This window comes from Trichomonas vaginalis, chromosome III (genome assembly GCF_026262505.1).
Source record: "Trichomonas vaginalis G3 chromosome III, whole genome shotgun sequence".
NCBI lineage: Eukaryota > Parabasalia > Trichomonadida > Trichomonadidae > Trichomonas > Trichomonas vaginalis.
Window position 1 is genome coordinate 15611108 of NC_067205.1, and position 26315 is coordinate 15637422.

At 31.5% G+C, this 26315-nt stretch overlaps 11 protein-coding genes across 11 annotated transcripts, besides 1 other annotated feature; 5 read left to right on the forward strand and 6 right to left on the reverse strand.

The window, feature by feature from the left end:
* Nucleotides 1–208: 208 nt before the first annotated feature.
* On the reverse strand, nt 209–2288 carry TVAGG3_0708070 (Listeria-Bacteroides repeat domain (List Bact rpt) family; the record flags this gene model as incomplete). Its single annotated transcript, XM_001303293.2, has 1 exon — nt 1180–1734. The coding sequence occupies one exon, from the start codon at nt 1732–1734 to the stop codon at nt 1180–1182; it is 555 nt and encodes a 184-aa protein (XP_001303294.1).
* A 1714-nt stretch (nt 2289–4002) lies between these two features.
* TVAGG3_0708080 (RNA polymerase II transcription regulator recruiting protein) lies at nt 4003–4797 on the forward strand (the record flags this gene model as incomplete). Its single annotated transcript, XM_001303294.1, has 1 exon — nt 4003–4797. The coding sequence occupies one exon, from the start codon at nt 4003–4005 to the stop codon at nt 4795–4797; it is 795 nt and encodes a 264-aa protein (XP_001303295.1).
* A 344-nt stretch (nt 4798–5141) lies between these two features.
* TVAGG3_0708090 (vesicle-mediated transport) lies at nt 5142–6313 on the reverse strand (the record flags this gene model as incomplete). Its single annotated transcript, XM_001303295.2, has 1 exon — nt 5219–6313. The coding sequence occupies one exon, from the start codon at nt 6311–6313 to the stop codon at nt 5219–5221; it is 1095 nt and encodes a 364-aa protein (XP_001303296.1).
* A 1073-nt stretch (nt 6314–7386) lies between these two features.
* On the forward strand, nt 7387–8316 carry TVAGG3_0708100 (uncharacterized protein; the record flags this gene model as incomplete). The annotated part of the gene is made up of 1 exon (XM_001303296.2): nt 7428–8249. One exon carries the CDS (start codon nt 7428–7430, stop codon nt 8247–8249), a length of 822 nt encoding a protein of 273 aa, XP_001303297.1.
* Nucleotides 8317–13418: 5102 nt separating this feature from the next.
* On the forward strand, nt 13419–13921 carry TVAGG3_0708110 (uncharacterized protein; the record flags this gene model as incomplete). The annotated part of the gene is made up of 1 exon (XM_001303297.1): nt 13419–13868. The coding sequence occupies one exon, from the start codon at nt 13419–13421 to the stop codon at nt 13866–13868; it is 450 nt and encodes a 149-aa protein (XP_001303298.1).
* Nucleotides 13922–15755: 1834 nt separating this feature from the next.
* On the forward strand, nt 15756–19226 carry TVAGG3_0708120 (guanylate cyclase protein; the record flags this gene model as incomplete). Its single annotated transcript, XM_001303298.1, has 1 exon — nt 15756–19226. The coding sequence occupies one exon, from the start codon at nt 15756–15758 to the stop codon at nt 19224–19226; it is 3471 nt and encodes a 1156-aa protein (XP_001303299.1).
* A 663-nt stretch (nt 19227–19889) lies between these two features.
* Nucleotides 19890–20315, reverse strand: TVAGG3_0708130 (RNA polymerase II transcription regulator recruiting protein; the record flags this gene model as incomplete). Its single annotated transcript, XM_001303299.1, has 1 exon — nt 19890–20315. The coding sequence occupies one exon, from the start codon at nt 20313–20315 to the stop codon at nt 19890–19892; it is 426 nt and encodes a 141-aa protein (XP_001303300.1).
* A 108-nt stretch (nt 20316–20423) lies between these two features.
* Nucleotides 20424–26315: part of a mobile genetic element that runs on past the window's edge.
* On the reverse strand, nt 20463–22151 carry TVAGG3_0708150 (uncharacterized protein; the record flags this gene model as incomplete). Its single annotated transcript, XM_051243649.1, has 1 exon — nt 20463–22151. One exon carries the CDS (start codon nt 22149–22151, stop codon nt 20463–20465), a length of 1689 nt encoding a protein of 562 aa, XP_051090236.1.
* On the reverse strand, nt 22172–22621 carry TVAGG3_0708160 (uncharacterized protein; the record flags this gene model as incomplete). The annotated part of the gene is made up of 1 exon (XM_001320011.1): nt 22172–22621. One exon carries the CDS (start codon nt 22619–22621, stop codon nt 22172–22174), a length of 450 nt encoding a protein of 149 aa, XP_001320046.1.
* Nucleotides 22656–22883, forward strand: TVAGG3_0708170 (uncharacterized protein; the record flags this gene model as incomplete). The annotated part of the gene is made up of 1 exon (XM_001320012.1): nt 22656–22883. One exon carries the CDS (start codon nt 22656–22658, stop codon nt 22881–22883), a length of 228 nt encoding a protein of 75 aa, XP_001320047.1.
* On the reverse strand, nt 22888–23856 carry TVAGG3_0708180 (organellar and viral DNA polymerase type B; the record flags this gene model as incomplete). The annotated part of the gene is made up of 1 exon (XM_001303302.1): nt 22888–23856. The coding sequence occupies one exon, from the start codon at nt 23854–23856 to the stop codon at nt 22888–22890; it is 969 nt and encodes a 322-aa protein (XP_001303303.1).

Consider the following 26315-nt stretch of genomic DNA (forward strand, 5'->3'; position numbering starts at 1 on the left):
AAAAAATGGTTTTAAAAATTTACAATTGATTAAGAATAAGATTGGAAGAAGTTTTGAAGTTTAATTTTAAGAAAAAAAATTCGGATATTATTCATGGATCTAAGTAATCTGATATTTGAGTATCGGCACTATGCATAAAACATATATTTATAGTTTTTTTGGAGTTTTATGATTTTAAATATATTCAAATTTGGCAATCCAATAGATTTTTAAAAAATAGGTAAATAAAAATAGATTACATATGCAGCAGATTTAGAACATGAAACAAATCTTATAGTGACCCAAAAAAAATTCATGATCCAAAAAAGAAAAAAATTTTTTAAATGGGAATCAAACCTTGGCATAATGAATAATTATGTCAGATGTTTCCACTACACCAGCAATTCAAAAAATACCCTTGGTGGTTCTATTTAATAGCTACTCCCAACGATAGGCGGTGTCCCCAGCTTTAGAGGGGTGGTAAAAGTAAGGAAAATCTGGGGAATCAAATTTGATTCCGAAGCTTTTGGACTTGCTGATGGTTCTGGTGTTGGAACATAAGGAGTTTGTGTTGGCTTTGGAACTACAGGTTCTGGACCTACTGGAATACTTTCTGTTGGATAAGGTGTTGGGACATGTGGTGTTGCTGTTGGAACGTAAGGTGTTGCTGTTGGTGTAGGATAATGTATGACGGTTTTAACTTTATAAGTATAACTTAAGAGATGGTGATCTCCATCAGCAACAAAGGAATAAATAGTTTGCATTGGTTCAACTTCAGGATCTTCTGGTAATTTAACCAATACTGTAATTCTTTCTCCAATAATAATATTAGTGACCTTGAGGGAAATTTCTATCTCGCCATCAAAGTAGCGTTTTGGCTTGTCTTTTGGACTAACAACTTCTATTGATGGTGCTGCATATCGAACATAGTAGAATTCTGATGGAACATCATTGGATTGAAGGCCATATGTATCTTCAGCCCAGATTTTTATCCTATGCTTCCAAATTGGAAATTCATTTGTGATAAATCAAATAACTTTGAAAATCCTTTCGTCGCTTTATTACAAACTATTTTTTCATCGATTTTGAATTTAAATGTGTCATCAATCATAAACCATATATAACATTCACCATTATCCCAAACAGTTCCTGCAACAACAAAGCTACCTCCAGCTGCATACTTCTCATTGATGCTTCTTGTTAGAATTCAATAACTGGAGATTTCATTCCAAACTCATCTTCTGCCCAAATTTTAAGAGGATAGGATCCACTTGTTGATGGACATTTTAATATTCTTCTATCATCAAATACTTTCCATGCACCTTTAGGTCTGTCAGCAGGGAAATAGCTATCCAATTCTCCATTTTCAACATTTAAGAAGCTGTATTTAAGATGCACATAATGTGATGAACGGTCTGGATCATAATATTGGACCCATAATCTTATATTTTCATTTACATTGTATTTCCTTTTGAATGGTTCAAGTAGTTGAATTTTTGGAGGACTGCTTAATTCTTCGCCAATTCCTAATAATACAGAAAATGTAACACTTTCATGAGCGTATATTGGTCTGTTCTTCCATCCAAATGAAAATGCAGTGTCAATATTTTGCTCATTATTAATATCTTCTCTATCGTCATATTCATGGTAATTTGAAGGATAATTTGAATGTTCGCCGAACCAGAAATGATCAACATCTGTAACACCATATCCATCTCTTACAATTAATGTCAAAATGTTTTGTCCATCCCACATTGTTAAACCTTTCTTTGAAGCAGGCGCTTCATACCAGCTGATATCTGCTTTATCATTGTCAGCGATTTGAACATCAGTATATGATGTCAAAGATACTGCGTGAGCTATATCGTCATTATTTGTAACAGTCCACTTGATTTGAATATAATTTTGGCTATAAATGAATGGTAATACAACATCGGTTTTAACATGAACATTGCGATATGATCCAGTTCCATTATATTTTGAAGCAACGATTATTTGTCTTGGATCGTGATCTACTTGGAATGTAACATGCCATCCTTGGTTGTTATATGTAGTTGATTGACCCTTATATTTGATATCAAAACAAGAATAAAAAATACTTTAAAGCCCCAATCGAAGAAACTTCCATTAACATGAGTGTATACTGGCTCATAATCATGTGAAACAATGTATTGCCAAAGGAATAGAAACATCAAACACTGAAACAAATTTAAAATAAAATAAAATTTTTAATTCAAAACTTATTTTAAGCCCATAACAATAAATTCATTAACCAATGCTTGATGAGATAAATAAACCATCTATATTATAATTTGTAAAGCTCTCATTTTTTTTACTTTTGAATATTGAAAATCAATTGAAAATATATTTCTTTGAAAATAAATCAAATTATTTGAGATTAACATGATGCAAATATAGTATATATAGCATTAATCAAAACTTCAAAATTTACATGGATAACATTTTTTTAGTAACAATAATAGAGCACACATTTGTATAGACATATGTTTAATTACGATTAGAAATAATATTCACAAATGTATTCAATGTTTTCAGAAATTCATAGACATTTTCAGAAGATTATTTGAATTTCCTTCTAATTTCGTAATGAAATGACAGTTATTTATTTATTCGATCGAAATACAGAGTTTTTATATAGAATATTCATTGAAAATCTCTATTTATGCTCAAAATCAAAAATTATTATTGCGCCGATCTATTTTATTAATTTTGCATTTATTTTTTTGTGCTTTATTTCAGATGATTATCATGAAAATCTATGTAATTAAATCAAGATATTTCAAATTGGTGTAATAAATCCATAATGCTGTAATTATTTAAGTTCTATTAAACCATAATATCCATTACAATGCAGTTTATGGAATCACGTTATACTGTTATCATGATAACTGGATCTTTTCAATCACGTTCAGAAAAAGCATTCGTAAATTCACAGAATTTTTCACTTGACTGAATGACGCTTTAATTCCAATTCTTAGCTATTTACATATGGATTTCGAATTTTTCAAAGCTAACTTTTACAAATTATTCAGCCTAATAGATATGGCGATATCAAGTACACACAGGAAGAGAACCAACACAGCTTTTGGAAATAAAAATAATCTGGAATGTCAAATAATTAAATTTATGTTGCTAAGCAATGAAATATTCTTCGACGAATATCCATTATTTTTAAAAAATGATGGCTTGGATGATTTTATTCATTAATACATATATCTTTATGAAATTGAATTATTCAGGGTTAATTTCATTCAGAATAATGTGTTGAATACGATGATGATAATGTTTTATTATGGAAATTGTGATAATGTAACTATATGCTATGGATAATATCTAGATCCCGAATAACAAATTTCCTTATAAGTAAAATTTTTCATTTTAATGTGTAAAACAAGACCAATAAGGAGCAAAAAGAGTACCTCATTATTTAGAATAAGGAAATTGTATTTTTGAGATTTGAAATAGTAATTACAAATTTGATATTCTCTGCATTGGCATATGATTTTATTTTAAAATGTTTGCATTCAGAGGGAATATTGAAAAGAAATTCAAATTATCATATTCAAATATTTTATAGGTTTTTGCAAGAAAAACTAAATGTCTACTTAAATGCATTGTAATTAAAGGAAACGAAACTTTTCAATGCAAAAAATTGGAAAGGAGTTTTAGAATATTTATCAATAATTGCTAATTTTTCGTTTCATGAACGGTTGAAATTAAATTTTCAATGCTTTTTATAAAAGCAACAAAAATCAATATTACTCTACACTTCTAAAGTTCCCAAATAATACTGAAAACATCTAAGCATTCAATATGCCAATTTTGCATTTAAAAAAAATGGATGTGCTCACAATTTTAAACTTGTTTTCATTCAATTTATTAACTCCTTTTTATCTGATTATTCTCTATTAAATGCAAATTGTCATCCCATTAATTTTTAGAAATATTCAAAATTTAATTGAATGAGAATTTAATTTTTTTTTCAATAATTCCTCATTTTCTATGTCTCAATCTTCGAATAATATATGCGATATAGTCTTAGCAAGTGTTCCAGTATATGAACAGCAGAACATGAAAACACTCATTTATCAGTTTATTACAGGAGCAATTACCCTTCAAGAAGCGAAAAATCAATCCATTAAAATCATCGGAACATCATTTCCTATTGAAAATTTATCGAACTTACTAATTGTTGATAACCATCCTTTACCTTATTGCGAGAGAGGCAATTCATACGAGAAATCTGCAAAGAAAATCAAATCCTGGAAATCAATCGAAGATCAACGGCTAATTGCAGGAATACATAAATACGGTCCCGAGGATTGGAGTAACATTGCAAAATTTGTTGGCTCTGGGCGAACTACGGGTCAATGTTCTCAGAGATGGCTTCGTTCTCTAAATCCACTCATAAACAAAGGTCCATGGACTCAAGATGAAGATTGCCGACTCATGGAATGCGTCAAAAATTATGGTGATCATTCCTGGACAAAAGTTGCCTCAACTTTAGTCGGAAGAACTGATGTTCAATGCCGCTACAGATACCAACTTATTGCAAAGAAATATCCAGCGGATCTCGGAATTACATTAGATGAAGTAATATCAAAATTCTTCAAACCTGCTATGAAATCTTCTGAAGAAGTTAAGACAGTACAGGCCGAGAAGAAAGATCAGGATGGAGTAATTCCAATTTGCAAAGTCAAAGATAATTTGACAAACATGATTCAACCTATTCCATTATTTGACATCATTCCTGAAGCTAACGCAGATGCTACAAGTATTTTCAGCATGCTAGATTAGTCAAATAATCAAATAACGATATGAAAAATTAACAAATTGCACTTGATTAGTATTTTTTATTCTTGTTTGATAAACTCTCTGATTTACTAATATATCTTTTTAATGTTCGAATAAAAGCATGATAATTCGAAACGAATAAAATTTCATGAGATAACATCAAGTTTTTGAGTCACGCCTCTATAAAATCCACATTGCTAATGAAGGATAATAACATTGCCTAATTTATAAATATTCAAACTAAAAAATTCGAAAAATTTGTAATCAAAGATTGATCTTGATGAGTATTCATACTTTTAGGCTCAATAGGCTTAAGATGAGAATATTTCAATACTTCCTTTGTTTAAATAAAAAGAAAAAAATCATACAATTTTACTGCAAAGCAAAAAAACAATAATAGTATATTAAACAACTAATAAAAGATTCAGATAGGAGTTAATTTTGAATTTTTGTGGATCTTTCTTTGTTTTATTGAACTAAATAAGGCGTAATCAAGAATGTAAAAAATCATTGCTACACCTCCGGCCATAGAAACTAAATTTGAGAATAGATGGATTAGAGGGGGTCTATCTGGAAAAGATTTTGCAGTTATTATTCCGAAATCGTATTTAAATACAATTCCTGGAACAAGCGTACCATTATCAACTTGTTCCATGTATGCTGTAGAGTAATCGTTGTTTTCGGAAACATCAATTGTATAAACTGCGTAAAAATAGCCAATTTGCTTTTGAATTGTAGAAAATCCATCTAGTTGCGAATGGTTTTGATCACCAAATCTGCAATGATTAAGTTTATATGAAAGATTTAATTCCGATACGTCGTCAATGAATGAAGAAACGTCGTGAGCATGAACACCATCTTCATCTATGACCGAATAACCAGGACTGATATGGAATTCGGCTTTAATTTTAATTGTTTCGAAATTTCCCTTTATTCTGCAACCTTCGTTTTGCATCTTTTTAAGTTCTTTAACTTTGTCAGAGCATTGTGGAATATCAACAACACGAAAAACTTGTGCTACTTCAAGAACTTGTTGGCATGTATTGCAGCATTTGTATTTGTCTTTAAGACCTTTTGTCGCGTTACAAAAACCACATTCTGTAACCTTGCTAGTATTAAATCTTGCAGAATGATCGAAGTCTCCAATAATTTTACCATCGGAAGAAAATCTTGTGTAAGTAATATTCTGATTGTATGTAAATAAATCGAGTTGAGAAACTGCATCAATTAAATCGAAATGCAATAAATAGCAAGGAGCGTTTGGGAAAAAGATATCGAAATTTACTTTTGTTTTTTCTTGAGACTCTTTTGTAATTGTTACGCCATCAGCTTCTGTTGGTCTTTTATTAACAACACTTAATCTTTGTCTGAGTGGTGGGTTAAGAAAACTTTTGATTTCAATTACAAAAAGAGAAATAATTAAGCCAATTGTTATTAACGAAAGTATTCCACCTGTTGTTGTACCTGTTCGATGGTTGTTATCGAGTTTTTCGAATAAGTCAAGTTTGCTAAAACGCATAAAATAATTTCAAGATATGAAAATGAAATTTACAACAATGGATGAAAATGATCCACCAATATGAGATATAATTATTTTTAATATTCTTGAAATTGATTTAGCATTTTTGCATTATTCCGATATAGATTCTGTTTTTTGAATCATTTGTCATATAAATCAACGGGCAAATATGCTGTAGAATTCGTCTGAATATCTAATGTATTAAAATAAAACCAATTTATAAATATTTCAGACCAATTTGGATGCATTTATTATTTAGAGACACTAGACTAAAGAGGTTAAATGCATGATATCCCTTGACATATTGATAATAAACATTCATTCAATATAAAAGGTTTTTAATTACTTATGTTTAATCAATGCTTTGAATTCTGTGAAACTTGGCATTGCCATTTGATTTCTTAAAGGAATTAGGGAGCCATCATATTTAATAGGAATTAAGTTAATTATCAAAATTTATTTTGAAAGTTATTAATCGATGATTTTAAACAAACAACATTTGTGACTTAAGATAGGTATTACATATTTATTGAGATAAAGGCAATTTCTAATAAATAGATTTTTATGAAAAAAAAATAAGGGAAAACTAAACTCATTAATTATCAATCCGTTCTTTTTATCTTATAGTAATAAATATTCTTTGTAGATTTAGAGATCGATACTGTTCTTTTGTAAAGCGAACCAAATCAATAAAAATTTAATTGAAATAAATTAAATTATATAAGTAAAATACTTAATAGAACAATAACAGCTGTTAATATTAATATTCTTTGGATATGAACTGTATAAAATATATAAAATATTATTTTTTCTTTTTTGAAATTCTCTTTTTATACACTTTAAAATATACTCAATATAAATTATTTTTTGATAGATAATTTTTCAATAAATATTTACGGTTATCGAGTTGTAATTGAATTACTTTAAAAACTATATCTTATGGCAGCGTGTATGCGGTTTTTAATTTTTATATTTCTATATTTTTCAAATCTCTATGAAAATTTTTAGGAATATGAATTAAAATTCATATGAAATTCATATTTTAATAAGAGTAAATATTTACTATAAAATAATTCAAAGCGCTCTCAAAAATCTCTATATAAAACATATAGAAATGGGTTGCTGTGCAACTATCCTTCGTGTTTTTATTGGGTTTACTGCACTCATATCAGCTGTTGTATTTGCAGCTGGAGTTGCAATGCTTTTCCAAAAGAATGCAAGTAATGATGCTGAAAGTAAACCTAAATACAAATTTGATACACATCAATTGTGGTATCGAGAATATACTAACTCCGTAGCAATTTTAGTCGTTTTAATTATTTTCCTTGTCTTCTTCATTCTTACTTTCATATCAGCCGTCAGTGTTTGCTGCGTAAAAGCACGATATACTCGAATAATGGTGTTTATAGAGTCACTCATTGCATTAGTTCCATGCATTATTGTATTTATTGTTTGTACATCAAAAAGAGAAATGATTCTTGTTAAAAATGCAGAACAAAAATTCAAAGATAGTTTGAGTGTTGTAAAAAACGTTGGCAGTAGTGTTCTTGAGTTAGTATTTGGCGAAAGAAACGAAACACAAAAAAGAATTGTTGAAGCCACGATTAATTTAAGCAATGTTTTTGATTGCTGTTATTGGAAAGAGCAAACAGTCGAAACAGAGGGATTCTGTACATATATGGCTGGTAAATTTCTATTAAATCTGAAACCACGCACTTTTCGCAACAGTTGCTATAAACGCCTTATGGCAGGTGGAGATGCTGGTTACTTATATGACCCATGGTTCAAATATCCCACATTCATTTTTGGTATTGTTGGATTAATTCTTATAATCCTCATTATTCTTTGTTCAATTTCATTTTGTATACCACAAAGTAGCTTTTCTGGCAATGATAAATCATCATCTTCATCGTCCAGTTTCTCATTATCTAGCTAAGTTCATTTTTATCTAAAGATTAAATTTTCATTTATTCAAATACAATGAAAATTGTATATTTGACATCATTAAACCATTATTTATTTAAATCGATTGTATTTTTTCTCATTGGTGGCAGAGAAAAATATAATATTTTTGAAACGCTTCCATTACAGCTTGAAAAATATAGTTCTACATACAAAATCACATTCAAAATCTGAAAAACATGAAATGTTCAAAAATCAGATAAAATTTACCGTATGAAATATGATTCTCATATTTCAGACCATAATTCTTAAATAGCAAATGCCATATTATCGACTGACCTTAGCTAAAGCACACATCTTATATAATATCACTATAGTTGGTAATTGAAAATAATTTCGAAAGTTTATCATGTGATATTTCTCCATTGTAATGAGAATTCTTATTTATCTGTATTGGATTAATGTGCTTGTTTTTAGATCTTAAGGGCTCACTGCCTTAGTTTACAACTATTCAATTTTTTGCACTTAAATGTACTTTTTCTCTATGATAGAATTGATATTTTTAAGAATAAGCTTAAATATAACATACATTGATCATGCTCTATCTTTTCATTGTTTCAAAATCTAAAAAAGATCTCTAGAAGGAGACTCAGGTTGTGAATAACGTATTAATGAAAAAAAAATCATTTTAAGGGTTTCAGAAAGGGTTAATTGTGCGGATTATGTTTTGAATTAAACAAAATACTACTATGGAAACTTCTGTAATATACCTACAATGAATTCAAATCTTATTTCAACAATTTTTTTGATCTCATTTATTTTCAGACGAAAGCTTTCATTTGATTATGATCATCCATATTACAAATGTACAGTATTATTATATAGAATAAAATTGGGTTTCATTTTTCATTTGAATAAGTAATTTAAATTCAAATTGGCTAGTAAAAGCGATTTTTTAAAAGGAAATCATTATCCCTGTGGTCTAAAACTCAATCTTATATATTTTTAGATACTAGCTTTCAAACATTATTAACAGATTTCCGTATTTATTTTTTTCCTTATTTTTTATTATTAATCTGAGGTTTTGATTATAAATAAAATGACAACTGATAGGGCGGCATGAATTTCAAGTTATCTTTTATTTGAATGAGAATAGTTATTTATAACCCATCGTTTTTTTGAGAGAACAAATGATGGTCATTGAATATTTGTCACTTTTCAAATTCAAAATCGGACAATTTAGATTTCGTTTGATATGCATAAGGATGTCAATTTGGAAGAAAAGTGAGAAAATTCCTAAAATGCTAAAAATGAATTTTCCAAACGTATTTTTTTATCTCATTTTTTTGATTTTGAAAAAAATTTGGAGAGAAGAACTCTTCGTTTTTGAATTTTATCACGATGGTTTTAAAGTACTTCCTCAGATCTTGTTGCTAAGATCTAAACTCTCGACTCTCAAATCTACTTCCTCAGATCTTGTTGCTAAGATCTACTTCCTCAGATCTTTTTGATAAGATCTACTTTTAATGTTTAAGCACTCAGATCTCATTTTTAAAATATCTGCACCAAATTCTTACATCTGATAATTTTCATGTGTAACCAATGTTTCCCAATCCCTTTGCCATACCCTACTAATCGCAAATTCATTCCCTTTAATTTTGTATTAAATTTAAATTCCAATCTTAATTTCTATATTATTTATGCTAACCCTTTAAATTTTGTTCTTATTTATTCACCCTCAGATACAAATTTATTTAGAATGTATTCCTCTGAGGTCTATATTTGTATTCGAAAATAAAATCTTTAAAACTCTCTAAGTTATCATTTTCTCTTCAGATATCTAATATTTTTCTAATGACATAACTACTTTGGACGCATATCCAAATTCCAAAAAAATATGGAAAAAATAAAAATGAAATTGAAAAATACAATTTTTGATATGTAAAAAGAGATTTTGAAAAAAATTGGGAAAAAGAGTATCTAATAAAATTGTTTGAGATCTATGTAGACATAGTTTTTACAGTAAAAAATCAATAATATTGAAATTGATCTGAATATATCTTTTTTTTAAGTTTGAATGCATTAATCTCAAAGCATTTGATAAAATACTGGTTTTATTTCAAAATTCTAAATAATTTGTAATTAGATCTTTATGATGTAATTTAATTTTAAACAAGTACAGATAAAGAGAATCATAATAAAGGTGATCTATATTGCTTAAGTAAAATTGAGTATAATAGATCGATCTTAGCAACAAGATCTGAGGAAGTAGATTTGAGAGTCGAGAGTTTGGATCTTAGCAACTAGATCTGAGAGTTTTATCATTTCCGGCATATTGGGCCGAAAAGGAGTGATCCGCGTAAGTATGAAAAAAAGTGAATTTTGTTGTATGGTGTTTTTTATTATATCCGTTTCTCTCACAATTTTCAATAAATATTATTGTTCAAACGGAAATATAAACAAACAATTCAAAAATAAAAATGTAAATGTAAATTGAAAATGTATTATAAACATGCTAAAAAGCGTATATTTTAAACTTAAAGGAAAAATGAAATTCGTAAAAATGAGCATGATGTTTGATAAGGGAGTTTTAATTTTTTTTTCAAAAAAATTAAGGAACTTAAATTGGTTTCGAGGCGTAGATAGGGATAAAAAGATGCTTTAAGAAGATCTCAGTAGAAATATGGTTTATAAGAGGACATAGGTCAGGATATAAGATTATGAAAATTGAAGAAGTGAATTATCAAGATGTATTTATGAGTAAATTATATTGTTTTAAGCTATCTAAATCTGTTTTGATATAAATTAAAGCGTATACTTATGCAAAATGCGAAATTTAAATTAATACCTTTTTTTTTGCTATTTGGACACAAAGATAACAATCCATCCAATAAATGACGTATACCTAGCGAGATGAAGCATTTTAACATGAAAGACAAGAAAATCTGATTACTTGTGTTGAAAGTTTCTGTATTTCGTCTTCTTCCAAACACAGCGTTCAGATGCAGAAGAAAATCCAGCCGTAATGACGCAAAAAGACACTAAAATAAATTGGAGAATTTCTGTAAAGTTTTTACTGAGCTTTGTTATTGAACCCGAATTTGTTGCTGAGTGACAGGATATTAAATCTACGACATTCATGAGTAATTGTTATCAATTTGTCAATAAATTATGTTGAAGATGGTTTAAATGTCTTCGAAGGCATGAAATTAGATCCTAAATCTGTTTGAGTTAATAAAAGAGAACAAATGTTGAAAGAGTTGTCATATTGCCTACAAAATTTTCAAACATTTGCATTGAGACAATGTGAAAAAATGATGTCCAAAATACCTTTACTAAAATATTTTTAATTTGAATCATAACAAGGAAAAACAATAATGGCAGAATAAGAAAAAAAAAACAAAGATGTTATGATTTGAACAGTTGCCTTTTAGATTCAAAAAGAGCATAGTGTTCCCAACCACTACACTACCTTCCTTTCGATAAAAAGCTGAATAATTAGTATTTAATGAATTCTCCACTTGGGGATTTGCGGCTTTTCCAAAATCTGTTATGATAGTTCTATATAGCAATTGATATATAATATGTTTTTTATAATCAAATAATTTTTTAGTCCAGATAAATTTTTTAAAATTTCAAAGTCTTTCCATTCTACTAACGCTCTTCACATCCATATCCTTTACCATATATGTAATATAACGCCTTATTTTAATTCCCATGTTTACGATTTATTTGTCGAAAAACTGTCTTGCCCATTAACATCTCGGAAAAATTTTCGACTTTTTGAATGGCCGTTTTCAAGATCTCAAAAACTGTGTGATATTTTTTACAAAGCTAATCGACATTTATTTACCACATATGTGTACTATACAATGCAACCGGTTTCATCGAATTTTTACCGTCAGTTTTCTCGTGAGACTACCTTTGAAAAAATTCGAAAAAAATTCTCAAAATTCAAAAATCCCTTAATTCCTGAGGATTTTGGAAAAAAAGTTTTTACATGAACATGTGTATATTATATGAAGTATATTGATAAGGTAAAAATCAAATTTTATTGCATATTCATCGAGAAAATAAACTAACGAATCCCTCAAAATTGAGAGGGTAATCCTCCTCCTCTCAAATAAACGTACATACGGGTGCACCCTTAATGTCAAAAAAGTAAAATGGAAGGAATTACGGCATTAATTTTTGAAAAAAATAATATTAATTTTAGGATTAAAATTAATATAACTGTATTCATGTGATATGATACTTAAAAATGATTCATTAATTTTTTTCAAGTAAATTTATTACTGAATAAAATTTAAAATTAGTAATATATTTCAATCAAGGGCGAGGATATTCAGGTGTAACTCAACCGAATTATATATTTTCGAATGAACAACGATAAAATGCGAAGTAAAAATATCTTTGTAATATGAGTAAAAATAAAGCGTAATGTATTAACGAGGATCTACATTATATATCTTTACATTGGTGATGACCCAAAGTGATATTTTTCATTAGATGATATTTTATTTTGTTGAACTTTTCTCGAAATTGGAGGTTAGCTTTTTTGAAATTCGAACAAATTATTTATAACAATAAGAAGATCTTTGTATTCACTATTTATCATTTAAAAAAAGCCTGATGCCTTATGAAATTACAATAGTTTTCCTCAAATTCAATTTTTTGAACTAAAAATATGATTAGGTAGAAGGAAAATGAATACTAATTGATTTTAAATCAAACCCATCAATGCCGATGTCGAAATGGGGGTTATTTCCTAACAAAATATAAACCCGTTAAAAATTGAGAGGGAAAATGATGGGAGTTTCGCTCAGAATAAATTGAATATCAATGAATAAAATATCGATCATGATATTTTCGGGTAATATTGATAATCGGTATTTAAAGATGATCAGAGGAAGAACATTCGATCAATGAATTTTTTGATCTCAAAAAATTTGGCCTCTCAAAATCAGACCATCAATATTTATTGATTTTAGAATATGATATGATATCGATATTAGATAAACCAAAATGTCAATAATAAATTGAAAGGGGGATATCGATAATTGAAATGAAAGCTATTGTTTCGGGAAAATATATCGACCGATATAATAGGCTCATAGATAAATCAGCCAAATAAGCATTTAAATTTAAATTGAGAGTATCAGAAATCTGAAATTTTTAAGACTATGAAAAGTCATTTATTTTTATGTTGAACCAACAAAGTGTAAGCATCGGAAATCTTGTAATCATGCCAGGTGTGAACGTAGTCATCAAGAAGCCTCGCCATTTCTTCACTAACTACACTGTTGAAGACATAAACAAAAGAGTTTTAAAAGCGGGTGAAAATTTAAATATAGTTTACTCCGTATTATCAAATGCGATCGGAGTTGCCTTTACAAATAACGAATTACTAAGCCTTGCCAACATTGTTAGCAATCGATTGGGTATTTATATAGATAGAATGGCGAAGAGAAATAAGAACGCGTTGATGTGTTGGTTCTCGGAGAATTGGATGATGATATATCCATACATCAGGAAACAAATGTCGAAAGACTATAGCATTAATCACAAACGAATCAACGAGAACAACAACACTGAACATCTTTTCACTACATTTGATCCTACTGATGTTCTTCAACTTCTCAATAAGCACTGATATAGATTTATATATAGATGTTTGTTATAATAAATATATTATTTGTAATTTTCATGATAATGAATAATTTTTTTCGATTTTTTCTTAATGAATAGAATCAAATCTTTATAAATAATATCTGGTTAAAGATACATTCTATATTTCTCTAGTATATTGGAAAATTCAAAATCGAAGGAACCTTTACAAAACGATAATTTTTAAAAAAATCAATATTTGCAACTTGAAGACCAACTTATATTGCTCAACTTAGTGAGAAAAATTGTAACGATTGCACATTACATGATTACTATTTTTAATAGGCATGCCAATGATTATATTTATTCTAAATTTGAATAAATTTCCAAAATATATAAATAATTGCGAGAATACATCAAAACGCTCGCGAAGTTGTTAAATTTCAATATACAAATGTAATATACTTCACAAACAGTATAATATCGTCTTGGAAACAATGAATGATATTATGTTGCATTTTTCATGAAATTGAAGGTAGGACATATGTACAAATAGCATGTCGATGAAGATATGATCAAATATTCTGTCTAAGCCAAATTTGGCTGCCTAATTTTTTGTTCAATTAAGGTCATTTTAAAGGATAAGCAACAAATTTAAAATTTATAATACTATTAACTTTAAAAATAAGATTCTAGTAATAGATTTATTCGTAAAATTTGGCATAGCATTCAGGTCAAAAATGTGTCTTGTTGGTCGGATTAAATATATAGATAAGTATGTATATGTTGTCAACTAAATCACTTAAACTTTGAATAAAATTGAATTCAATATTTGTGTAGTATTCAAATTTTGGAACCGATTTGAGCATAAAATCATTCTTAAATTATATATTTATAAATTATTTGAACGATCTGAAGTAAAATAAATTGAATGGCGTTGCTTTTTATATTGAGAGCAAACCTTTTACGTTATGACTGTATTCATGAGCGTATTAAAATAGATATAATAAAATAAAAAATTCAAAAATGGGACTTTTGACAATGACGTTTGGTGGAAAAGTTTAAAAACACAATGCAAATGCCTCAATAAATAAATATTTTAAAATCATAATCGGAAAATTTCTTTTCAAATTAATTTTTATCTGTCATGCCAAGTATGGATAATATTGAATTTGAGCATACTTATGTTATACAATACCATATGTATAAAATGAAGCGTAAATACAATATAATTTTGACACAATCTCTCAATTTAATTTCAAAGATCATTCAAATTTCCAGTAGAGGTTAATTATTGTTTAACGTATTCAACGCACAAACCCAATCAATAGGCAGGGTTCACGTAGCCGCTGTTATCCTAATGGTATCCATAACAGTTCTTTACATTTGGATCTTGTTCAAGACCTACACAACAACTTTAATTTTCCGACCATCAAGTTTCCAAACACTTGAAGGTGCCGCCCAAAACAAATTAATTCTTTGTACAATACTAACAACATTTATGACATCAGTAACTACCCAATTCGGCCGCTTATGGTCCGGCATTTTGACAGGACTTTCAATGATAGTTTACATGTATTTAATTTCGACGGTTTTTAACTGTGGCACTTTTGTTTCGCTCAGAAATCAGACATTAGTACTTGCTGGCTCACTTATTGGCATATTCATTTGCCTTGCGAACATCTTCCTTATTATCTTCATGATTTCTTGGTCTGAATGGTATTTTGTAGCATTATTCGGTGCATTAATCTTTTGTTTAGCCGGAGCTCATTTCTTTATCATGAGAAGAGCTCGCAAAGACTTAGCCATCCTTGATGAAGTTGAATCTCTCCAAGATGTTAGCATCATTAAGTCAACCGGAAAATTTAAGCAGATTTTGATCTCTGGATTCTGCAATTGCCATCTAACATGTATAGATTTCTCAATATTCAAGATGGCTGTCAACTATTGGAGAGAGAGTCTTGGAATTTGGGAGGTTTATGCCAAATTTGCCGCTGTTTATCCAGAGAATACAAGTAATCTGATTTTCATCCTTCAGAACGTTCAAATGCTGAAAGATCGTTCTCCTGTTGCAAACATTGTATGTACAAGCATCAAAAGCATCATAAACACAAGAGAAACGAGATTCACTCCACAAATCAAGAACAAAATATCCAAGATGACCAAGGAATTCACAAAAACAAAGAATAGATTAAGAAATATTTGGGATTTAATCCTTCAAGGTGCAACAAATGACTTGGGAAGCTCAATAAAACTTGCCTATGAATCAGTTAAAGACTCCGAGAGTGATATCAACTATTTAATGACGCTCTTTCCAAATAATAAATTTGTTGCTCGCCAACACGCGAAGTTTTTGTATGAAATCAAGTGCGATGTGCTAGAATACAAGAAGAAGATGGAAGATGTTTCAAAATTAAGCCGTGGATTGAGAATTCAGAAAGATGTTGTTCATGAATTAGGAATGCAAGCAATTCCAACAATTCCTGAGTCATCAACAGAATCACAAGATACATCTGTTAAATCCCTGGTCAATGTTGAAACAGAATCATTAAATATTGATGAGAATTCCATAGAAGATGATGTTTCAATCGACGCTCACAATTCAATTTCAAAGCAGATTGAAAATCACGTCATTCCTTCAATTCATTTAATGTATTGCACAACAATAGTTGCATATATTTTCTTGATTTTAATTCCTTTTATTGTATTGAATGTACTATTCAATTTCTTCTCAAATGAATTGAGAAAGCCCATTGAATATATGCAAGGAATCGCTTTTGTGAGAAATCTAGTGAATATGATGCCAGCATTTGTTGGCAAACATCTTCTCCAGTACATGCCAGATCCAACTGACCCAACAGGAACAAAAATGATCCTTGACGGAGTGAAATTTATGAAAAGATTTCCATTTAACGCTTACGGAGGCGAAAAAACAACTAGAGAAATAGTTAGTTACTTAGCTATGAGTGTTGCCTCGGCAAATGAAATGATTTCTCCACTCAGACATTTCAAATACGAAAATAAAATCATTTCTTCCGTGAGAGACCAACTATTCTCAACGACATCCAAGTACTATTATTACGTGAACACTTCATATTTCACGGAAACAGATACTTCTTCCGTTCAAATTTCCTTCATGCTCTCAGCGAATATTTTGAAATTAGTCGCAGTCCCTGTTGTTACAGCTGAACTCGCCAAGGGACCGGACTCAATCACAAGCAGAAACAATAACAACCTCATAACAGCATCAATGAACACTGCTTTAACATTGATGGTCGATTATATCAAAGAACAATATTATATTCACCAGAAAATCATCAAATTCACGTTCATTGCACTCCTTGCTGTTAATGTTATTGCATACGCTATAATATTTTTAGTCCAAATCAAGAAGCTGAAGAGAAATAAAAAGGAAATCATAAGTGTAATGACAGAATTACCAAAAACCGTAATTTCTAATATCTCTCAATCATTTTCTACCGTAAAAGGTGACAAATCTACATCAGAAAGCAGCTCAAAACGAGATGCAGAGCTCACAAGACAAGAAGAGTCGATAATCAAACTGTTTTCATCAATATCAGATGGAGTTGGCTCAAGTATTGAACGTTTCAACTTCATTATGATATTTTTGATTGTAATTACCTCATGTTTGGGATATTACTTGTGTATGGAGTGTTTCACGAAAGCATCTGATAATATCTTCTATAACTGTCATCATATTAACTATCTTTACGGCTCAATTACGTTCCTTTTCTCAATTTTCGCGAGAATATGGAAAATTGTTTTGGAAAATGCTCATCCAACATTCCAAGGAACATGTATCAACGTAACAGATGAAGTTTCTAATATAGAAAGAATCATTCCTCTTCAAAGCGAGTATTTTTTGAAGATAAGATTTGGCGGTAGCGATAAGAACGAAGTTCCTTTCGACGGAACCGCGGAAACGGTTAAAGAGGCCAGTATCCTATTGTCTTGCGAAAATCCTTTGATTCCTCCTACAGATATCCCCGAAAGTGTACATTGTTTCACTGCTCCTCAGCAGTTGTATTACACAATAGCTTATTTGAAGAGATTAGTATCAGCTATGAAAGAAAATCCACCAAGATATCCGAAACCAAGGGGAGATGGAGTAAATCAGGGTTGGCAAGTCGGACCAATAGAATTATACGAAGCTTTCTTCTATCCAGCAGGAATAAAGCTCGTTCCTTCATTGGTAGATAGCATTTCACGCCAAAAGAAACAGTTACAAATCAATTCAATAGCTTTCATCCTTGTCACTTTTGGGTTGTCACTTTTTATTCTTTACTCAGCGAAGAATGAAGATATTATGATGAATTTTGCATTAAAACAGGTTCTAAGATGTCCAACAACTGTTATTATGCAAAATTCAAAGATAATTGACTTGTTGAGCGGAAATTATTCGAAATTTGATGAAGAAGAAACGAATATCAACTTCTCGAATGAGATTTTCAACAAGTTAAATGATGTTGTCATAGTCTGCCAAGAGGAAACAGGTAAAATTGTCACTGTAAACAGCAGATTTAAAGAAATCTTTGGAGATATCGATGTAAAAACGATCAAAGACTTATTTACTAGTGAGAGATTCGAGTCAAAATCACTCAATAAGGTATTCTCACAGCAAACAGAGCTTGTTTACAAGAACATTTACTTTGAATTTACAAATACTCTTTCGAGTGGCAACAGAATCTATTTTGGCACCGATATAACAAAGAACGTGATGCACGAGAAGCTGATAACAGAAGAGAAGACTAAATCCGATGCCATGTTAGCGAGTATTTTACCACCTATGTTAGTTTCACGAGTTCAAGCTGGCGAAAAGAACATTTCTTTCTCAGTACAATCAGCCACAGTTCTTTTCTTGGATGTCGTAGAGTTCACACCATGGTGCGGCTCTCACGATGCACATTACGTCATGAGAATGCTGAACATCATGTTCAAGGAATACGACGCGATCACTAATTCACACAAGACAATGACTAAAATCAAATGCATCGGAGACTGCTACATGGCTGCAGGAGGCATCTTCGACGAGGTGAATCAGCCTGCAGTACACGCGAAAGAGGTCGTTGACTTCGGATGCCAAGTCATCAAGAAACTCCTCGAGATCGACGAGAGAGAGAACGAGTCACTGAGAATAAGAGTTGGTGTAAACACAGGAGGTCCGATCGTTGCTGGTGTCATCGGAACAGAGAAACCAACATTCGAAATTTTGGGTCCTGCAATCAACATCGCACACGAAATGGAACATCACGGTGTTCCAATGAAAGTACACATCTCTAGACCTGTCTACGAACTCATCTACGGTCAGCAGTTCGATATAAAGGAACGAGGTGAAATAGATGTCAAGGGTGGAAAGATGTTCACTTACTTAGTTGAACCATAACTTATTTATATATGTTTTTTTTTTGTATGTATTTTTATTGTATGTAAAAATTTTTCGATATTTTAGTTTAATTTTCTCAAGATATTTTTTTTCCATGAAAGAATTGGAATTTGCAATCAACAAATCTATAAAAGTATTGCCAATGTTACAAGCACATTGTCATTGATTATTAAAGCATTACTGTGTCTCTTGTGAGATGCAAATATAATCATATGATCAACAGAGGCTGTCAAGCTAAAGTTAGGTTATTTTTTCTAATTTGGAAATGCTTTTTCATAATGTGAAAGATGTTTGAATCATGGCTCAAATGGGATGTAACTAGAACATCGAAGATAGAATATACCATTAAGACAAAAATGGAAATTTGGTTAATTATTATCGAAATTAGAATATCTTTTTTGATTACAACGCAGTGTCATGAAAGAAGTGGATATAGATATCTCAATGGGATCTGTAATTGATAAAAATAGACTGAGGAGGATAAACTTTTTTTATTGATGACTTCACCAATTAACAGTAATTGAATTTTTGTCACTTTTTGTTTTATCCCATACCCATCATTTCATGTTAATTTTTATAGGAAAAACAAATCGGAAAAAGTGCAATTGTAGTGTAAGATAGGATAATATTTGTTAAGCTAACAAATACAGAACAGAGAACCGATTAGAAAGTATTTGAGGATAAAACATTTTCGAAGAAAATGCTATCAGTAGGGATATCAAAGATAGAAGGGGTAATATTAAATAACAAAGGAGAGGCAACCTCAGAGGTTACATCTACTTCATTATCTGTTGAGCTTTCTATTCTATTATGTCCAGAAGTTTGCTTCTTTATAAGATGGAAATATCTATTTCTGATGGAATTGGCAGTTCTTCCAGGTAGAAATTCGGACATTTTTCTCCATTTGCTGCCCAATATCTCATACTGTGATAAAATAATTTTATCCTCTTGTGGTGAAAAGTCTGATCTTTCGATGTTGGGAGCTAAATAATTGGTGTAACGTTCTCTGCACTGTCTTGGAGTACGTCCTTCCATATCAAATGAAATTGTTTGCCAATTAATTCTCTTTCCGCAGTTCTGGACAAGCATAATAGTACAGTATACATTGTGCGTCGCCTGTAGCCTACAGCTACAGGCACCGACACAATGAAAAAAGTGACAGAAAACTGACACCATACGGGCGCGCATATGTACGCATATATGTGTAAAAATAAACGTTCATATGTAAACTAACCTTTATTCACTAGCAGGGGCTGATAAATCATAATCGTCGAGAAGTACGATAGGTGGTCCCACCTGTTTAATCTGTATGGAGAGGCAAACGTGACGTAAGAAGCATAACACTGGTTTCTCAGTATATTTAATAGACTCTGCTGTTGGCTTAACTGTAAGCTTATATGTAATAGGTGAATTAGATAACTGACCCTGTTGGAATGTATAATCAGTTTCGCAAGGGAATCCACATAGGTAATGACCTAAGTCATTTGACTCGATTCCAAATTGAGGGACTGATGTGGTTGTGATAGACCTCATGACATCATAGTTGAAGCCAACAGTATCGTTATTATTGTTAGTGGCATTTGCCTGCATCTCATAGAAGATTGGATCATTAGATGCTTGAGCCTCAGCGGGTATGTTACCATATGCTCCACAGTTCAATTGAATTTGTTCAAACAATGGATTTTCATAGGTAGTGTTATAATTAGGTGTTTTCTTAAATAGTGTATAAATGGTGTTCACATATAATGGAGTAAATGCTGCCGTGAATGTACAAGGAGTTCCTTCACCTTTAGCCATTGAACCATCCATAGTAATGCAGTCAATTCTTTTGATTGGGAAGTTTAGAGTCTTTGCCGAATATCTTGTCACCAAATCACTATAGATGTTAGGGTCCAAAGAGAATGAGTTACAGTATGTAATCATTTCAAAGAAGTTTGCATTCTTCTTAGTGAACTTAATAAACTTGGTACCAAATGATATCGTACTCTTATCGGCATTCCAAGTTACAGTATCAATAACTTTGATACCTTCATAGATAGGAGTGAAGTGATTAGTGATTGGAATATAGCTTGTAACATTGGCTTGCATGTTCGGTAATGGTAGAATATCCTGATAACTTAATGGTGTCCAAACCATACCAGCAATACTGAACTTAACCTTAAGTTGTAAGTTACCAGCAAACGCTGGAAGGAATCTAATGTTATTAAGTATTAGGAATCTTCTTAGGTCAATCTTGATTGGTATGTGGAACTTTAATGTAGTTGCACCACTAATTGGTTTATTGAACTCAATAATCTGTCCAGAACGAACTGTATCACATCTATTGAAAACATCTTTATGTCTAGCCTTACTAAATACATCAACTTTCTTAATAGCTTCTGTTGTAGATGCAGTAGAAGTAATGTAACCTTCTTCTCTAGCATTATCTTGTGTATAAACACTTTTACCATTAGCGATTAATTGATATGATTCAACAGCATAGAATGAATCAATGTATCCCAACCAAATTGCTGGAAGATGTGCACATGATTTGCCACCAGCATATTTAGTATCAATTGCTTTAATTGCTGTAACATTTGATCCTGTAGGAGCTGTCTCAACAGCTCTTTCTTTATATACTTCACCATCATATTTAGGAACTTTTTCATCAGCTGGTTCAGTTTCTGTTGTAATTATGCACTCACCATCGACATAACCACTAATGAACGTATTATATAAGTCAATCATGTTCTCACCAGGTGGTGATATGTTAAATGTAATATAACCGTTATCAATAGTATTTGTCGGCATAGCTGGCACTTTTGTTGGGACATATCTATGGTTAGTATCTCCAATAGGAACTGCCCCATCAACTTGATCGAAATAATATCTTACTTGTCTGATGGAATCAGCAATACTGTATGTATTGAGGTTATCGTTCAACATCTTTCTCAGCTATAAAAAATTTACAATCTTCTTATTCTTGGGATTATTCGTCTTATTTGTGGCTGAGGTTTAGGAGGTTCTGGTTCAGGCTCTGGTTCATCATCGAAGTGTATTCTTTTCTCTTCCATTGATTGAACATATTCTTGATTCTCTTTAGTTTCCTTCTCACGTTCAATTGGGTCCATGTTTGGTTCATTAACTACACTGTTACGTTCTAATATCTTTGTCATCATCTCTAACAACATTTTATTAGTATATGCTTGTTCTTCTTCTTTCTTCTCATCAACTTTAGGAGCTTCTTGAACAACAGGAGCTGGGGCAGGAGCTGGTGAATTCAATGGTGCCTTTCTCTTTCTAACTTGAACTGAACCATTCTTCATATGACAAACATAATATAATGGATGTTGTATTCCTTTAGCTTCATTCAATATGATTGATTGCTTTTCACTTGGTGAAAGTTTTGACGTCATTTCTATCCTAATAAAATTTTTTACTCCTAACAAAATGACTGAGAATACTTTCGACAGAGAAGCACTCAAGAATGAACTTCGTGAAGAAATACTTAATGAACTCAAACCAAAAGAACAAACACAAGAAGAGAAACCAGCTAAACCAAAGCGTAAACTCACAGAGAAACAATTAGCTGCATTAGCAGCTGGACGCGCAAAGAATCCACGAATGATTGCAAAGAAATTGAGAGAAGAGGAAGAAGCTAAGAAAAATAATAAGTAAGTGTTTAGAACTTTAACTTACGTTCAAAAGATGACTTCGTTGAAATAGTGAAGTCCTTATTTTTGTTGAAGCATGGTTTCGAACCAATGCACAAGTCAAAGGTTATCTCATCACCTTCATAAAGAGATTTGTACAATTCCACGATGCTATATTTTTCCCCAACTTTCTCAGGGAAGAACAAACCTTTCTTCTCGTCATAATGTACTTGTATCGCATCTGGGAACATTTGGTTTGCAGTAAGTGCAATTACGTCCTGTGTGATTCCCTTCATTCGACAGTGGAAAGCAATTTCCTTGAGGTCATTGGTTAATTCGTCGAGGTAAGTCTTCTTTCCAACGAATATAGATCTTTGTGCCTTAGACATATGTCCTGCAGTAATCTCTGCAAAGTCTGAATGAAATTGACCCAGTGCTTTTCCAATGAGTTCTCTGTTATACCTTCTCTTGTATTCTTCTGCTAACTTATCTAAGTCCTTCTCATACAAGTGTAAACTATCTGTATCCTGATAGAACAACTTCAAGCCCAAATCTTCTGCTGTGAAGAATACTTCATTCATGATTCGTTTGGACATAGAAAGGATTGAAACACCTAATGGACAATAGTTAAAGTGACGAACGATAGGTTTAAATGACTTTACACATGAAAGTTCGGAATCGGGGATGAACTCTATTGTCTGTATGTCATTATAGTTCTTAATGATATAGTCAGTGAGCTTATTGTCCTTGATGAAACGAATCTTTTTGTCAATGGGCTTTAATATCGTCTTACCATAGATACTGTTCAAAAGAAGTTTGATGATCTCTTGTATCGGATTACCTTCCTTCTTATACTTAGCACGTAATTCGAAGAGCTTCTTAACTTCATTCCTTATTGTCATGTCCCTTTTTCCATCATAATAGTATCCATCAATGACTTTGCATGAGATCTCTTGGAACTTGATCAGATCTTGAAGCGTAATGTGGTCTACGAACATCTTGCAGCATGTATTGGAACTTCTGGCAACATGTAAGTCAGGGTTGATGTCAGGATTGACGACAATCAATGGGAATGCTGAGTTCTTACCGATCGACAAGATCTCGATCTGACAGTAAAATCCTGAGATGAACTTTTCCTTTGTTGGTTCAGCTTGGTCATCATCAAAGAGATGCTCCAACAAGTATTCACTGCTCTTCATCTCTTCTGTCATAACTTTTGGAATTCCTTCTAAACAGTAAAGTCTAGCAATTGCTGATGGATACAATGATACAGCATCGAAGTCAGTGATGAGTTCTCCTTCATTGTATTGCTTCTTGTTCTCAGCTAGCATGCATCTTCCTCCTTGAATACACTTGGAAATATATTCACGAGGTTTTCCTGCAAGATCAAAGAGATTACCGTTCTTCCAATATACTCTCTTCTCAAAGAGTTTGTTTGAGATAGAACTTATTGAAACATAATCATAAGCATCTATTTCAAACTCAGTCATGAGGTCATTGCGGAACTTAAGAAAGCCATCTCGTAAAATGCGTACATCTTGACCGCAATAGAATGACGAATAAACTTCCATGTCAAAGTGTTCATCATCAATCTTGCAATCTTCAATCTTCTCAATGTTCTCATTAAAAGCTTCAATATCTTTGACATGATTCATGGCATCATCGATGTTACCAACTTTAGTTGTATTAACTAACTCTTCCGTGTAGTAATTATATGGGAAAACTTCTTTTTCACCACTAGTGAGGTGAAACATTTCAGGGAATCTTTCCAACTTAGTTGAGATGATTGCATAAGAGTCTTTGAAGCAGAGAAGTTTTCCTTTGTACTTTCCTTGTATCTGCATCGTTTGTGAACCTTTGATGATTGGAGTTCCTGTAATCTCTTCTAACTGAGACATGAGAAAAGTGACATCGTACGATAAGTTGTGGAAATAAACTAAACTCTTATCTGGTAAAGCTTCGAGGAATTTTGACGCACAGTCACTTCCCCAAATTGATGTATAACCATCATCGTCATCTTCCATGAAACAAATGTTGTATGCTTTGTGAATGTTTCCATCAGTTGATGCTTCGAAGTCAGCAAAGAAAACATGTTCTCTTGGGAACTTCATGTCTTTCTTCGTCTCTGAACTCCAATCTTTCTTCATCCTTGCGCAATAACGCTCATTGTATGTGAGGTCAATCATTTCTTCAAGGTTCTCATTATACATCGTTGTGAAGTATGTGCAAAGTTCTCCTGTTCTAATTGGTTCGAAATAATTGTTAGCAAACAAGAGTTCAATGACTTTTGCAAGTGGTGTAACTAACTTTGAGTTAATTGCATACCTTGTTTCATATCTTCTGTTAACTAACATCTTCTTCTCTAAAGTCCAATCCTTGCACAACTTACAAACATCTTCATAGTTCTTGATGAACATTGAACTTATTGGAAGCTTTTCGTTCAACATGTAGTGGTCATACATTAATAAAAGTTCTACTGTCATCTTTGGTTCTTCATCTGGTTCATAAGTATATGAATGATTTGAATACTTCTCGTTGTATTTGATGACATGGAACCTTATTCCTGTTTCTTTGGCAATAACCTTAATCTTTGACATTGGAAAATCTTTGACACGAATGATTTCCCTCATATGATTAATTGTTGCTTCGTCAACACCAGCTTGAATACAAGCGTAGATGAAACATGAATCTTTCATCATCTTCTTTGCTGTCTCTGCATTAAGTTCGTTGAAGATCTGATACCTCTCTAAGTTAATAGGTAATTTGCATGTCCATGTCCAAAGCTGACCATTACGTGACCTGTTTCTCTTCTTTGAATGGTTTTGTTTGATGATCTTGAGTGCGATCTTTTCTTGACCTGCTGCTCTCATCGTATCTAACATAACTTGTTCTTCAGCTGTGAGTTTATATGGTGTGTACGTTCCTTTTCTCAAAGCAGAAGCATCAACATCTGAATAAGCTGTATAGTCAAAGATCTCGATCTTCCTTAACGAAGGAATACTACAAAGGAAGAAGTCATAGTTTGATTCAAGGACTTTAGATGCTAATTCTTGTACTTCTGCTATTGGAGCTTCATTAAGTAACTGATGAACTAATGATCCCATTGTATTGATGTTCAAATGACGCAAAATGTTTCTCTTCTCATCAAAGTCGTAATAGAATGTCCACTTCTGTTTGAAAAGGTCTATCTGTCCAATGAACTTTGCCATAACTCTTGGAAACATCTTGTTGAAGTAATCTTTTCCTCTTGGACTGTATTGGTCAATGTTAAACATAATGAATCTTTCTCCTGCTTTAGTTATTGGGTCTAACCATTTCTCATCAGGAAGTTTTTGACCATTAATGTTCTTAACAACGTAAAAGGCATTCTGTATTTCTTTGTATGCTAATTCGCTCTCATCAATCTTTGGTGGAGGGTCTGAGTATATTGGTTGCATCTCCATTAACGCTCTATTAT